The sequence below is a fragment of the Crinia signifera genome, chromosome 2 (genome assembly GCF_055691185.1).
Source record: "Crinia signifera chromosome 2, ASM5569118v1, whole genome shotgun sequence".
NCBI classification, from domain to species: Eukaryota; Metazoa; Chordata; class Amphibia; order Anura; family Myobatrachidae; genus Crinia; species Crinia signifera.
The window spans coordinates 81,798,639-81,815,683 of NC_139218.1; the positions used below are offsets into that span (position 1 = coordinate 81,798,639).

The 17,045-nt window shown below is 41.5% G+C and overlaps 1 protein-coding gene across 8 annotated transcripts in view; it reads left to right on the forward strand.

Annotated features, from left to right (window-relative positions):
• MAP7D2 (MAP7 domain containing 2) overlaps window positions 1–17,045 on the forward strand; it is a 137,309-nt gene that overhangs the window by 56,458 nt on the left and 63,806 nt on the right. For 4 of the 8 annotated variants that reach the window (XM_083172477.1, XM_083172475.1, XM_083172478.1 and 1 more), the window contains exons 3-6: window positions 2,639–2,802; window positions 11,911–12,022; window positions 12,664–12,762; window positions 16,374–16,484. In XM_083172477.1, the coding sequence (XP_083028603.1) occupies window positions 2,639–2,802; window positions 11,911–12,022; window positions 12,664–12,762; window positions 16,374–16,484 (486 nt within the window). The remainder of the gene's footprint in view (window positions 1–2,638; window positions 2,803–11,910; window positions 12,023–12,663; window positions 12,763–16,373; window positions 16,485–17,045) is intronic. The other 4 variants (XM_083172476.1, XM_083172481.1, XM_083172482.1 and 1 more) reach the window with 2 other exon arrangements.

A 17,045-nucleotide genomic window follows, 5' to 3' on the forward strand; every position in this document is an offset into this window, starting at 1 on the left:
TAAAGGCAATTGCATCATTATTTATTTACCGTTTCTTATATGTTCCATTGAGATTTACAATTGCACTCAGTGATAAAACAAACTGGGTAGTAACAAACTGACAGGGAGGTAGGAGAACCCTGCTCGCAAGCTTACAATCTATAGTCGTGAAGCAGGAAAGTAAACCAGTTTACAGATGGACTGGCAAACACTTTAATGTTTGCTGAATATTTCTGCCTAAAGGTGCGTACACACAAGACCAGGGGTCCTCAAACTATTTCACTATGGGACCTTATCAGACAATAAAAATAATGACAGGACCCCAGCAAGTTACTGCAGAAGGTCGTCACATCACATGTGTAGTCAGCAGACAGCACATACATGGCAGCATTGCGGAGACACAAAATGATGGGAGGAGTCTAAATAACTGACAATTCAACAGATTGTTCAGACTCCTTGAATCACTGACTGAGATTAGAAAAGTCATCAGCCTGATGATCAGCAACATGGAGTCACGACCCCACGCTGAGAAGGTCGGGACCCACAGTTTGAGAACTGCTGCACTATATGATTATCACTAACAATATGCACTATAACGATACTTTTATGCATATTGTCTAATGTGTATGCACTATTTAGTTAATAATGCGCTTTCTCATAGGTCGTTAACCACCCTTTCTGTCACCTGTTCATCCAATAAAATCTTGGCTATCTCGTCAATGGTATCTGGTCTGGTATCTGGTCGACAATGTCTAAGTTGACTGTCACTAGGTCGACCACTAATGGTCAATAGTGAGTAGGTCGACACCTAACAATTGTCGACATACACTAGGTCGAATTTGACAGAAGGTAAACGTGGTTGACATGAACGTAGTCAACACAGGGAAAGGTTGACAACCGTCATTGATTTATTTTAATCGACTTGCATAGAGTTAGATTATATAGTACCATGCGCTCGCCATGCAAGTGGACACAGTACACATATGCAGTGCCCACATCGACACATGTCAACATAGGCACCCCCAAATGTTAAAACCTTGTGGTGACCTTTTCCGGCGTCAACCATGTGTATATTGACATTTTGTTTGTGTCGACCTAGTGTATGCTCTATATCACTTGTTAGGAAATCTCAACCAGTTTAAGGGAAACCGGTTTGATATTAAATAGATCCAGGTATTCTATCTGGTAGAACAGACTGCATGACTCAAGCGGCAGCTTATTGAATTGACCTCTAGTATAGTGCTAGGAATTGCGTGGTACACGTGTTCACATACATCTAGCTGTTAATCAGCCCTAGTAGTGAATCGGTAGTGCCAGGTGTTTATTTGGTACTTAAGTAATAGCTGGGCGCCCACTAAGCATCGCATCGCATGCCATCGCACCTCACGCAAAATCTTATGCGATCTTATAGGGTGCGATGCCATTAACTTAACTACACTGCAATGACATGCAATGAGATTTTTAGGCACCCCCCCCCCCCCACACTATCCACACCACCCCGAAGCGTGGCAAGTGGCGGCAGAACGCGTCCTCCCGACCTTTTCATATCCCCACTATCCGCGTCGGCGTGGAGTTGATTTTATATAGTGTTGCGAGCCCCGCGAGGGGACGCGGATAACTTTACATGTTTTCTGCGTGCACTCGCCACACTTCGGGCTTGGTGGCTCGCTGCACTCACCACACTATATAAAATCAACTCCACGCCGACGTGGATAGTGGGGGTATGAAATGGTCAGGAGGATGCGTTCCGCTGCGCTTGCCACGCTTCGGGATGGCTTGGATAGTGGGGGGGTTTTAGGAACACATTCACAGCAGCCATACAATACATCTGACACAGTGGAATCGCATCGCATGGATCGCATGTACTGTAACTAAAACGGGACATGCAATGCGATGTAATTTCCTCCTGCAAGCGTACGTATGTTAATTGGACACCCGGCTACTACATAAGTACCGTTTATTCTTGCTACTGTTTCCATTTAAATGGCTCTTTTTCCCAAAACATCTTTTTCTGTAGTATGATAAGCTATTAACATATAGGAATGAGTACTAAAACACCGGAATCCCGACCGCCGAAATCTCGACAAGGGGGGGCCGTGGATCCCCCCCTTACGGGCTCGCTGCACTCGGCACACTATTTTATTCTCCCTCTATGTTATCATGGACACCCATAGAGGGAGAAACCGTCAGTATTTCGCCGGGATTTTAACTCCATCCGAACATAAGAAGGTGCATGTGCAGAGCTTACAATTAAACTCCCACTAACCTCAGTGGTGATTTTCGTGTGGCAGCAAAAGCAATATTTTCCAGTGCTCTGCTGTAAAAATAGTAGAGGTTCAGTGTACATGCGCCACCCGGCTGTGTCCCACTGCCGGGCAGTGCAGGACGGTAGGTCAGGACACAGAGAGTGGGTGGCTGGGCAGCGCATAACAGAGAGTGCCGGAGGACAGTTTGCTGTGCGTGGCTCTAGTGACCCCTCAGCGCCCGGAGCTCATGCTCCACTGGCTCTACCCTCCCTAGGCCCCTGAATGCACAAGGTATAATAAGGCAAGGTAGAAAGTATAACTATATACAATGCATGGTACAGAACAAATAGAAGGCCTAGCTATTTAATTTAGAAGGCAGTGCATTCTTCATTTCTCTATTGTTCTGTTTGTAGCTGCCAGAGATAAACAGATTCTGGAAAAGGAGAGAAGAGCTAAGTTGCAGTATGAGAAACAAATCGAAGAACGATGGAAGAAGCTTGAGGAGCAACGGCTGCGAGAAGACAACAAACGAGCGGCAGTAGAGGAAAAGAGGAAGCTTAAAATCCGGGAGGAAGAAGTAAGAGACCTTTATCTAGTAATAGCGTGGGGCTTTTGGCGCAGGTCGCCTTGTAAATATAAAAAATTATTTTATGTGCATGAAAATCTGATAACCTATACGGTCAGTATTAGCTTATATTGACTTTTCCTTTTAGTCCGGCTCACATAAAAATAAGTATAATAAATGACAAGAATAAATATTCATGTACTGGTCTCTAACTAGCCATGTCAGAGAGTGCTGAAGGCTTCAATATCTTTCTCTCATGATCAGATTTATGCATCTAAAGACCACATTAGCAGCTGGAATTCATCAGCACCTTGTTAAGGTGGTAATGTCATGGAAACGGGTTTGGGTTTAGTGTACCTCCTCTGATAACGGCACCAAACCCTTTTTTTGTGACCTGAATTTATGATCATCATTATATATCAACAGGGATGACCCGGGGCTGTATAAGTGCCCTGGCATAGTACTGTAGCTGTTGAAAGGTTGAGTGGACGCTGCTCAGGGACACCCCTGTTTCTGTATGTCGGGCTACCAAGCCGAGCACCAGGAGGTGGCCAGATCAGTCCAACCCTGCATCTTGTCAATTTGGCAATGAATTTCAGCTGCTGATGTGCCCTTTAGATGCAGAAATCTGATCACACTACACCTTAATGTTTGTCCATGTTTCTGCCAGTTTTAGAAATAATATTGTATGGCTCGTATGAGGTGTTGTCTAATTGCCGTAAATGTAAACAGTGGTCTACCTGCTATGGCCTGGTGGGAATTTGACCCACTTTCGCATTTACAGTGGTTGTTTGAAAAATGGCAGTTGGGAGCTGGTAGTATTTTTACATTATGACATTGCACATTTTGTCTCTCCAAGGCTTAGTAAATAGACCCCATGTTTGGGAACCGCTGCTATAATGGGTGCTGTGTGTCTACGGGGTTTCATATTGCACACAGTGCAAAAAATTACTTGGCACGGTGCACATTTTCCTAGTGATTTGCACTTGTGTAGTATAGATTTGACTCTGGGCATCATGCTTGGGCATGCACAGAGACTACAGCACCAGAGAGAGGAGGCGGCTCACACAGAGGGGTGTATTCATTGATTTCTGCAAGCTGTGACAGCTCGCAGGGTCAGCATTCAACTGAACCCCCTGCACACGTCGTTTCCTCCTCGCTAGGTTTTTGTAGCGACGAGGAAACGGCTTGTGTGGCTGCTAATATAGCGAGGCTTGTGGCTAAATACATGGGCTCCCTGCATTAGCCACAAGCCTCGTTGTTTGGGGGAATCCTCACTGTTCTGTTACAAATTCCACCTGAATGGGTGAGTGGCCGGCGCAGGGGTTGAACGGCGAGGATCACTTGTTTATGGCGATCTTAGCCATTTAACCCCCCTCGCCGGCCGCATTGAATATGGCCCAGTGTCTGCACTCTTAAAACACCGCTGGTGGTGCAAGCCCAACTTGTTGACCTTTTCTGCCAGGATAAATTACATTGTGTTTAGTGCATAAAATTTATCAACACTAATTGAATACCTACCTTTGGGGGAGATTCACTAAACTAAAAATGCAGTAAAAACTCAGGGTTTTTACCGCATTTTGGGATGCTCTAAGCAGGGTTACCGCGATAGGGGGCATCGCCAGAAAAATCTGCTGATGCCCCATAGAAGCCTATGGGCTTCTAACGCGACCCCCCGCCGCCCGGGACTGACCCCCCCTCACATGTGTCCGGGCAGCACAGAGCTGTGCTGCCCAGGCCTGTGACCTCCTCCTCCCTGCACTATGATCCTCTTCCGGGTGTAGGGAGGAGGAGAGCCGGCGCAGCAGGGCCAGGTAAGAGAGGGAGATGGGGGGGACCCGCCGCGCATCGCCGGTTTACCGCAAAAGACAGCTCTTAACGCAAGAGCTGTCTTTTGTCATAGTTATCGCATATGTTAGATCATATGAGATAATTATGTTAGCGGTAGCCAGCGATGGGCGGCGGTAAGGGGGCGCGGATGTTAGAGCATCCCCCCCCCCTTTATCTCTATGACATACGCCATTTGTTAATTTGCCTCCAACTTTTGATCTAGTTCAAAAACGCACGGAGCTAATCGCTCCGTGTATGGGCACCTTTAAAACTAAAAGACCTCACGATATGCGTATTGTACTGTGTTCTCCTGAAAGCCACTTGGCGAGGCCAGAGTTGAATATATGCTATATTCTCATCCATACCCATAGTCCTGTAACCTGAGAGGACAGCATAGTTTCCAAATAGTGCAGTAATAGAATAAATCACATTTCATTATTGCAGAACAATGAATTCAGTATCTTTGTTAATGGCTAATTATTTTCACATTGGTTTATAATACAATGTATCAAATCTGAATCCCCAAATATTAACAGTTTAAGAGCATATTTTAAAGTAGAAAGAAAATAATTGCATTTTATCGTGAGAGGTGTAGATATTAAAATACATTAAAACTTTTAATTAAACAGTGTAGTAAATATTAAAATAAACATGCATGGATTAATGTGCTTTTTGAAAGCCATTCAGCTATTTTGAACATAAATGTCCAGGAGTGTACAATCGCTAAGTACCTTAAAACATCGTCCCTGCTAATAAAAGTCATAGGTTCTCTCTAATTAAATGTTTGTCTATGTCACGTATACATTGTAACCCAGGAAACCGAATATTGATTCCATGATGGGCTGGGCTGATTATGGATTGCCTGATTTCAGTTTAAAGTAACAGTGACCTAAAGCTTTGCTATTGCAAAAATGGGATGGGGGTAATGTATGGTGATTGTATGCTATCCCTGTATTGATTCCAGATCTGCAAATGCAGATTTTATTATTCAGATATTGACTGTTAGACATGTCTTCATTCATTTTATTTTTAGCTATTTACATTCTTTTACGGTTTCCAGATCATTTGTGGTTTGTAGGTAAATAATTTTCTGATTATATCCAATGAATTATTATAGGTCACAGTACTGTTATATAGTTTACTTCTACTTAAGTGATGTAGGGTGCTTAAGAGAATGATAAAGGTGTGGAAGGAGCACTTGTATATGGATTAGGTATTTAGAAAATGTTAATGTGCAATACTGTATAAAAAGTAAAATAGAAACTTTATTAACAAAACAAAACTCTTACTGGTTGAATGTTTTATAGTCCTTTGGGACTGTGTGTGGGGGTCTGGATTGTGGTGGTAGTGATCACAACGCAGCACTTCTGCAATCTGGAACCCTCACTGTTGGGTGAGATTTACTAAGCCGTGGAGAGAGAAAGTACTAGCCAATCAGGTCTTAAACTACCAACCAATCAGCCCGTACCATGGGAGTTATCTATCCACTTAATCACTCTTCAGTCCCAAATGGCTATAAATATTAAACCATGAAAAGTTTGGTTTTATTAACATTGTAGTTGTTTCTGTTGTAGTATTGCATATAAACATTTCTCGGTACTTATGTAATATCTAGGCGCCCGTTTTTTTCATTGTATAGTCACCCATGGGTGATTTCATACCCCCACTATCCAACTACGCATGGAGTTGATTTTATATAGTGTGGCGAGCGCAGTAAACCACCGAGCCCGAAGCATGGCGAGCGGACGCAGAATACATGTAAAGTAATCGGCTGCACTCACCACACTATTTAAAATCAACTACATGCGTAGTTGGATAGTGGGGGTAAGAAATCACCCATGGTTGACTATACAATTAAAAATCGGGTCTTTACAATGAAAAATCGCATCGCATCGCATGCCTTAAGTAGTGGCATGCAATGAAAAAATCGGGTGCCCAGATAATACATAAGTACCCATTTCTCTAATAAATAAATCCATATACAACTGCTCCTTTCTTACCCTTTTATTAAAGACTAGGTGATTTATCGTGCCCTAAGGGCGCTCTTCACACCATCGTAAGGGGCTCCGCCCCCTTAACCTGTGAACGTTTTTATTGCGTGAAATATTGTTTGTATATTATGGAGGATGCGGTGCATTGCTACATTAGTTAGAGGTGACATTTTGAAGATGAAAAGGGTGTATGATTGTCAATGGGGTTTGTCTTTGTTGCTGTTAGTTTAGCATTCTAGAAGAGCAATGCTTGGGTTTTATACACAGCCTTGGGAACAAACACAGAATGTTTGGTTCATTTAATCTGGATGTCTGCAGTGGTTGTTCTCTGCTCCCCATGACAACACCTCTACAGGGCTCTTATTCTGGTTCATTCGCAAAGGCAAATTCCTTCTCAAATGGACAATACCATGTGCACTGCATGTGGGGCAGATATAACTTGTGCAGATAGTTAGATTTGGGTGGGGTTTTACTTTAAAATGAGATCTATATTGCAGTGTAAAAATAAAGCAGTCAGTATTTTCCCTGCACAGAAACAAAATAACTCGCCCAAATCTAACTCTCTCTGCATGTGTTGCATCTGCCCCACCTGCAGTGGACATGGTTTTGTCGATTTGAGAAGGAATTTGCCTTTGCGAGTCAACCAGAATAAACCCCCAAGTCTAGATAACAGCCTCCACTACGACAGCCAAATAGCTTGTGCTGATCTCCGCTATATGCAAAAAATAAGATGTGGGATCTGAAGTTGAGCCACATCAATTTTTCTTTATTATCTATCTTTACATTAAAAATGATTTAACTATTTTGTTTTAAAATAAAAACAGAATAGTCGATTTATTTTCCGTTACTCCAGAATGCCCTTCCCATGACTTCTTGCATAGCATGCTCTGCTTTATCTGAGTAGCAGGTACAATAATGGTACTTACGCTCTAAGGCCGATCTATGTTTTATTACAAAACTCATTACTGTACCTTAGCAATCTAATGATTACTGTATATGCAGTGCTTTCAGTATATGTATGTCATTTGGGGTTGGGATCATTTGGTCTATTGCATTATGGTCGAAAGTCATTAGGTCGAATCCATTAGGTCGACATGCTAAAAGGTCGACATGACTCTAGGTCGACATGGGAAAAGGTCGACATGATTCTAGGTCGAAAGGTCATTAGTTCGACAGGTCATTAGTTCGACATTGTCTATGTCGACATTCACAAGGTCGACATGGGGTTTTTCACTGTTTTTTTACCTGAATGTCAACACAGTCGACATGGACACAGTTTAAAGTGCACTGCATCCCCTCGCATCGCTCGCTGCGCTCGCTATGCGTCGGGCACGGTGCCTCGCTACGCTCGGCACACTATTTTATTCTCCCACCACGCCCTAGTGGATGGTAGGGCATGAAATACCGCCTGTTGGCACATGTTGGCTCAAAAAACAGTGAAAAACTCCATGTCGACCTTGTGAATGTTGACATAGACAATGTCGAACTAATGACCTTGTCGAACTAATGACCTTGTCGAACTAATGACCTTTCGACCTAGAATCATGTCGACCTTTTCCCATGTCGACCTAGAGTCATGTCGACCTTTTAGCATGTCGACCTAATGGATTCGACCTAATGACTTTCGACCATAGTGCAGTAGACCAAATGACCGCATCCCGTCATTTGTTGTTTGCTTCTCATTGTATGCTGATGACTTTTTAGGAAGCATCTGCTAAAAGCTTCGTTCCTCCCCCAGAGGTCTAGCAGTTTCCTTATAATGGTTACGTTATGTTCCCCCGAGAAATATCATGTTCTTACAGCCAACCTAAAGCATATTGATGGTATATAAGGCTGTTATGGTAATTATATGCCACTTTGATCTGTACGGATGCATCCCTATAACCTTTCACTCTTTATCATCAGAAAGTACAATATACTGTAAGTATAGTTACATGTTAAAAGATGTGACATTGCTTTTAGTTGAATAAATGTTGAAGCATTCGTGGACGAGGTCATATACTGTGGTAAATGTGGGCTACATGTAAGGAAAGGAATAACTATTACTGGAAATTGGTAAAGAGTTTGCTTTTTGCCTGATAAATCACTGGATATTTGTTGGGAAGGAACAAACCATGCCGTAACTATGACTACATATAATGAATGATTTCTGCCAGGCATTATTTACCATAATAACAGCATTATGTACAACTTGTAATTGAATGATTTGTCTGATAGATGACAAATCACTGATCTGACTTGTCTTCTATAATGCCCATTTTATTGAGGTATCTATTATCTTTGGGTTCTACTACAATTGTGGAGCAGCAATAAATCTTTGTCCATGATGTTTAGGTGCACACATCACAATAGAATATTGTACCCCAAACATTGGCAATTTATCCTGAGCATCTCTTTGGGACAGGGAAATTACTTAAATTGGTGGTCATGAAATGCCCCTGTTCTAGCTGCACTATGTGCTCATTGCCTGCAATGTCATTGTGTGTGACAGTGAGGGATTATAAATGCTGTTTTCGTTGTACAGTGGGTTTTTTTTATAAAATGTCTGTAGCACCATATTGATGTGCTCTTTGTCATAATCGAGATCAAATATAAGCAGGAAAGATGGGAACAAATGATGCTGGAAAATGGACAAAAGCAGTCATCTGCATAAATGTAATTTAATCTTTTTGTCAAGGGCCATTTTTTGTCTCTTTTCCATGTTTTAGGAGCAAATGGTCAATTGTCATTTGCGCCCCAAAATTTCCAGATTTTCATTCCAACCAGTCAGATTGGAGAGATCATCTTCTAGTGTGTATGGGCCTTACGTTACTTTGCTTGGAACTAATGTGATGCAATGTATGAGGAAAATGTGATTGTAAGCTCTACTGGAGCAAGGAGTGATACAATTGGCTAAATACTTTTGTATAGTGCTGTGTAGTGCGTGTGTGTGTGTGTCTAATACATAAATATATACTATTTGTACTAAGAAATGTAAAGAAGGGTGGTGAAATGCATGGTGGTTAAAATCAAAGTATAAAGTGGTTACAAAGGTGTTTCAATACATATACAGTATGTATGTAAAGAATGGAAGTACCACTGTAAAGCCATCCTAGTTGGGTGATTCTCAGTTGGACAAGTCTAAAAGCGAAGGCACCCCACAAATATTTCTGGACTGCGCACACACGCTGAGCATACACCCTCGTCTAGTTTGCTGGATCTCTTCGCCTGTGAAATGGGCATCTCTGGGCAGCTGCTTTGCAGATGCACACAACGGATGCTGCTCTCTGGAGTAGCCCAACTTCAGTGCCTAGTCCAAGGCATGTGCACAGAGGTGGGACACCTGTTACTGGTGCATCTTTTGCACCCAGCATAAGGCTATTGTAAGTGCCTAAATTAATGACTGCTGCAGATGAAAAAACAATGGGTGGTGTGACCGTATGGATACTCACATTAGAATAGAGTCTGGCTGATGGTGCCATTCGCAATTGTGGTTCTTTGGCTCCAACTCTGAATTGGGCCCAATATGTTTAATGCAAAGATTGAGAGGGGACGACACCCAGAGACAATTACACTGCTCACTCCTTCCTGTCTAGAGATAAAAATACCAGAAAGTATGTACTATCTGTAGTTCCTCCATATAAATTATAGGCAGTGATCAAGCCAATGGGGTATTTTCATGCAGCAATGAAGAAGTTGCCCATGGCAACCAATCAGCTTTGAAGTAACATCTATCAAGTGCACTCTATAAAATTCTATTGTATATTTTTATAGAGTGCAATTGATTACTTGAAAGCTGATTAGTTGCCATGGGCAACTTCTCCACTGGCTCATTCTCCACTCTTCACTGTTTCATGAATAGATCGTCATATTCACTTTCATCATTTGGATAATGCACCACCTCATATAACCTCCTTATCCTATTTCTGTGTATATTCTTTATGCATACTAATAGTCTGACTGTATGTATATATGGGATAATGTAACCTCTGCCGTGATGTGTAAGGATTAAGGGTTGTTGGGCAAAATAACAGTACTAGCCAGTACAACTTTTTGGGCCTAATTCAGACCTGACCGCTGCTGTGTGATTTTGCACAGTGGCCAATTATCGATGTAACTGTGCATGAGTATGGGCTTCAGTGCGTGTGCACGATGCCTGCTAGCGAAAGAATCCTGTTACTTTTTTTCTTTTGCTAGCCGTTCTCAAGGAGATTGACAGGAAGTAGTGGGTGGTATGTCGGCCATTTTAAACCGAGTGGGCAGAAAAAAACATGTCAGGGAAAATGCAGGCTTGCCCAAGCGTTATCGGTGAGGACATTGGTTCCAGGCCGTATATGTCTGTATTCATTGCAGCCATTGAGTAAGTCCAGGGATACGCGGCGCTTGCAATGAGTGGTGACCAGTGTCAAAATCATTCGATGGTGAGTGGCTTGTGATTTTTCCTCGACTGAGAATCCTTGCTAACCATACACATCCATTTGCACAGTGTGCAAATTAATTAGCAAGGTGGGATTTCACTGAAGGGGGGGGGGGGGGGACGGGGGGCGGTTGTCTTCCTGTTTGCTGATCCCTGCTAATTCACACAGCAGCAATCCAGTCTGAATTAGGGCCTTTAAACAGGTCATGACAATCGAAAGCTTATCGATTATGATTGACATTATAGGGTGCTTTCATTTTATTAATGTACAAGTTCCTCTAAGAGACAGAAGCTATGATACCTGTATTATTGTTTCCCATGTGGTATAGTTAGGTATATGTGCTTTGTGTGTAATATGCACTCTTATGTATCATGCAACAAGGGATGTCGCAGCTCTCCATACTGGCTCCAAAATGTTTAAATATTATTGACAACCCTATGTGCCTTGCGTTTTTCATGTTGAGTTTTCGGTAAAGTTTCCTTAGTATTTGGTCTTGTGCTGTACCACAATTTAGTACACAGTCCTAGTCTGTCTGCCTGAAGAGCCCTCTGCAAAAAAACAGGCTCTGTGTGGCTGCAATGAGTTAATGCTGTCACAGCGTTCTTCATTTGAAAAGAAAAATCATTGGCTGCAACACCACAGGGGACCAGATGCTAAAGCCAGTGATGCAACTTGTGTTATTTACTTACTACAACCCCTCTAGTGACAGCCAGTGACGAGGAACAAAAGTAGCCACCTCCTTGTGCCGAGCATCCTCTCCTTATTCTCCTTTTTGTGATCCTAAAGAGTCTGTCATCAATCAGCTGCACTTGTTTGCCTCGACATTCTGACAGGCTCTGCATCTATCCCAATCTGACGCTCCCAATCCAACTTTTTGTTCATTTACTTCTATATTTGGCTAGGAGCGATTAGAGGCTATGATGCGGCGTGCCCAAGAAAGAAGCCAGCAGCTGGAGCAGAAGCAGAAAAGATGGTCCTGGGGTGGGGCCTTGGTTGCCGGCTCAGGAAGAGATGGTAAGTGCTGCTAACCTGCATTGCAGGTCTTTCCTAAGATTTCCTCCTTTGTACTGGTGACACATGTGATCTCCCAGAGCCCGTCTCCGACTGATTAGTTAGTAAATGAGTTACTAAATGAACTTATGATGGTTGATTCTGTTATTTAGAATCTTTTACACAAGATAGACCACGCTCAATGTGTTGTACAGTATGTCTGTTTTGTGTCTGCTTCTTAGAGCAGTCCTAGGAAATAGGGCCCCAGTGAATCCAAGCCCTCCCAGACAGTGGGATTGCTTTGTCATCTTGCAGCAGAGTAGCAATGGGTTAATAGACCTGTGACAATGCAAAATGAGAAAGCGAGGTGATGTAATGCTGTCCCTGTGAGGGTACATTAGCAATTACATTTCTCACATTTGATATGAGCCTTATGTGCAGCAAAGACTATACAAGGTATCAAGGATGTTCTCGCCATTACCAAGTATTATTTCCGAATTTCTTTTTCTTTGTGTGATTGTTTGCTACTGTTTATTTGCAGACTGTCTCTATAAACTGTATTTATATCTACCCTTTTTTTTCTATATTGCTGTAATCTGCATTTCTGTTAACTCTGAATCTTGTGTTTATGCCCTTCTTGTTTTACTCTGGTTTGTGCTGTGCAGGTGAATCAGAGAGCTCCCCACCCCCTGTGCTAGGTTTAAGTACCAACACCTTTGATTCAGAGCCTGTGACCTCTGCTGCAGCTGACGAGTCCTCCAATGGTATTTTATAAAACCCACAGTACCACTGTGTCTTTAAGTGTTCAGTCACATTAACTCCATCACCAACCCAGCAATCTACCCTAAACAGTGTACCGATCCGTTTATTGTCCACAAGTGTACTGTCGTGTTGTCCAGTAGTTTGTGTCTCACATGGACCCAGAACATACCGCATGACGGTCCTCGCATCCTCATCATCCTGTTCATGTCATGCTTGCCTTCACTAATATTAGCTTGTTTTTTTAAACTACTTAAAAATAAATAACAAAATGGTGTTCTTCTTGCCAGCCTTTAATGTTACTTGTGTTTCATTTTGTTAAAGTTATTATTTCTGTGTATTATGCATCGAAACTTCATAAAAAAAAAAACAATATTCCTGTATTATGCATAAAAGACCATTGCTTTTGTAGTTTATATCAAAATATTATAATCCACCCCCACTGTAATCTTAGTGACCTCGTGACCTCTTTTCAAACATTGTTAACTGGTTGTTGGCATAGAATTGTGTAAGCTTTGCAGATCTAGGCCAGAAGCCAGTCGGAACATGCAGCGTTAGAGTATTTGGGACCCTTACATTTTCTAGGAGCTATGTGAAATTTAGATTAAATATATGTTGTTCTAAGCAGGGCAAAATAATGTTTCCCCTTTTTAAACATGATTATCACCAGTTAATGTATAAAGATATAGCCATCTTGTCCGTTACATCTTTTTGTTGTAGACTGAAAATAAGCACTGATTAACTTGATCCAAGATATTAATTTAACGTTCCAAGCAGCAATGGTTGTATACTGATTTAGCAATGTATCTATACAGATTTACCAGTGCATTAGAGGGACATAGATCCGAGTCTTAGCTCTATGTTATTATTCATGATCTCTTAGCAGGATTTCCTGCCGAGTCATAATCCTCCCATCCCCCCTCCCCATTACAGTATCTAGAAAACAATGCTGCATACCCTCCACTTTCTAACTGACTGAAAATCCAGTATATTGTATGCAGTACAGTGCTAATGCTTGTGGAGTTTCCTGCAAATAACCAATGTAGTAAGGTTTCGCTATAATTAATGTACTACAGTATATACAGTATTGCTGGATTACCCTTTTCTGCTTGGTTTGCAATTCTTACATCTCTCCTTTTAAAAGATTACATCTAAAAATGTTGTATATAGTTTATGCTATGCCATTAGTATAGTTTTAGTTATTTTATTAGCCGAGTCAATTATAACATTATTGATTTATAAATATATCAGAATACATCGTGAGATGTAATTTAGGACCACAGTCTTGTTTTGGAAGTTCATTTCCATTTAAATTTGATTGCTCCTATGTTTATCAGTAGACCCCCAAAACAGATTATAGGAGCCCCACTTGGAGCCAGGCACCTCTCTGTGTATAGGTAACATGTTATATACATATCATATCAGAGAGAAACCTGAAATCTACAGGAGCGGGTACGCTGTGGGTGTAACTGTGAATTCTTTTTCAAATTTAGCACTGGCAAAATGGGAAGAAACCTAGCAGTGACAGCTTCAATCTCCCTTCTGTTGTAATGGAACTGTTACTATTGGAGTTTTGAAGATCCAATGCAACTGCCATGTAACTGTTTACAAATTAAGCAGGTTTTCTTTGAAGCAAGAAAGTATACTTTTCTTTTTATTCTATTTTCTTTAACTCCCACACCCAGCTGATTAGGTGTTTATACTTTTTAGCAAGTGTTATAAAATGCTGCAGTGGTTTTATAATGACCTTAGTTCAGTGTCGGACTGGAGCATGAAGTGCCCACTGGGGGGATGCAGTGGTAGGGGCCCATATTTTAGGTTGTGGACAGTTTACCATTCCTTAGAAAGTAAATGGTATAGGGGCCCCAATTGGTAAATACATATGGTAAATATTATTCATGCATAATGTAGGAGATTAATAACAATACACTGCATAAAATACAGCATAGTCCTGTGCAGCATATTGTAACATTAGTATAATGTATAACCCAGATACAGAGTTTTGATCCTGACCCCTAGAGGAGAGATGGGCCCTCAGCCATGGGGCCTACTGGGGGATTCTTCTGTGGGCCAGTCTAGCGCTTCCTTGCCCCAGAACTTCATGTGAGCTGGTGATTACAGCTAACTAATCAGTTTATTTTACTGTTGGGACTAATAATTCCCTAATTGCTTCCCCCTATGGGCTACAACTACCATAGGTTTGTATCATACTCACAAACTCAAGCTTGCATAAAAGCTAATATACATGAATACCTTATCAGTCCTGAAGAACTTAATTCACACTGCATGAAGTCCTCAGTGATTTTACGGAGGGTCCTGCTGGTTTAAATTAAGTAGAACATATATACGGTATATAAATTATGTGTGTGTTTATATTCTGGCACCCTGTAAAATCCTTGCAGTTCCTCCTTCCTGCCTGCGCTGTCGCTATTTGCTGTGGTGTTTCTACCTCTGGGGTAGATGTATGAAGCAGTGATAACTTGGGAGACGTGATAAAGTGCCTGTTACTTTATCACCGGCCAATCAGATCCTTTTTAAACCCAGCCTGTAACTTAACAGTCAGGCGCTGATTGGCCGGTGATAAAGTACCAGGCACTTTATCACTTCTCTTACCTTATCACTGCTTCCTACATCTACCCCACAGTCCTTTTGTATCTCAGCCTTGAATTTTAAATCAGACAATGCCAGAAGAACCACGTAGTTGACTCCCCCTGACAGGAAGGAGGAACTGCAAGGATTTTTACAAGGTGCAGGGTGCTAGAATGAAATTCATAACCAGAATTATAGGTTTGAAAATAATGCCTAATTAGCCATATTGCTTTGCAAGCGTTATCTGCTAAAATGCACTTTCCATTCACATACATGATTGCACTAGATTGTAAAGTATAACTATCACCAGGCAGATTACTCACAATAAATGTAGCCATTCTGTGTGCAGAAGCAATATACATGAGAATTATGTCCATCTGTTCCCTGGAACTTAATGAGCCTTTAATTATCAATGTCATGCAACTAGTTTCTTACAAGTATATATTCTTGGTAGTTCACTTTCCACTCACAAAAGAGCAAAACCATAGCAGAAATGATTGCTTTGTGACATCATGCACCTTGCTTTTCATGCTGTACGTTCACCTGCTCTCACAAGGAAGCACATTTACTGTATGGGCAAAATTTGTAACCTCCATCCCGATATTGTCAACGCTCATGGTTTATAACTATGCAGGGTTATAGTGGCGAAAAAGCACTTGGTGTTTGGACCTAAGATATGCTCTTTTTTTGCCGTTCATAGATTATTCTTTCTGATAGTGAATTATAATACTACATTCTCTAAAATATTGTCTGCGCTCACTAATAGTTCCCTCCATTATGTGTGATGGGAGCACTATAATGCAGCAAATTGGTTCTGTAGCTTATCTGAGTGCCTCCTACTGGTAGCTTCATAAACAGTATAAATTGTTGTTATGCTTCCAGATTGTTGGGCTGCTGCTTGCTAAATACCAAGAAATTATCTTTGAAATTTCTCAGTGGCCATTGAGAGGAATTACAGACAATATAAAACGTGTTTTGTGTTCCATGAGCAATTTCTTATATCATTGTCCGATACATCTCTCTGCAGCCTGTGACAAACTGTCCTCTTCTACAATGAGTCTGCAAAGACCAGTGGACTCGCCAATCAGTAAGAGGCTCTCCGCATCCACTGCAGCAATCACACATTCCCCTGATCGAGGCAAGTGTACCATCTGCCCCCTTCCATCCAACCTTATCTCCCTCCCTTTTATCTTTCAACATTCTTAAGTGTCATTTCTTGATCATTTCTATATTCATCAGCTTTCCTCTCATTAGTGTTTTGATGATGGTTGTGATTTACTGTTTATATTTGACAAGCAGACAAAATATTGTGAATATGAAAAATGAGATTGAAATTTTATGGACAAGGCTGGATAAGCTGATCTGAAAGCGCCAATTCAGCACAACAAAATTTGTAAACCCTAGAAGGATTTAAAATAGAGTTCCATACAAAAATGTAAAAATAATAATAATAGTCATATGTTCCTGTTGCTGATAATATCATTTGCAATTTATTAACTGTTGACCTGCTCTTAGATTGATAAGATTAGAAACGTGGCTCCATTACCATCTCCATGTATTTTTCTTTCTTTGCCACCAGGTGCTTGGTTACGAGGTTAGTTGGTATGCTGGGCATACACTAACTCTCTCAGCCAATCAGAGGGCTGCCCAGTATTCAGCCAATCAGAGTGCTCCTTCACAGCGCTACACATCTCCGCCG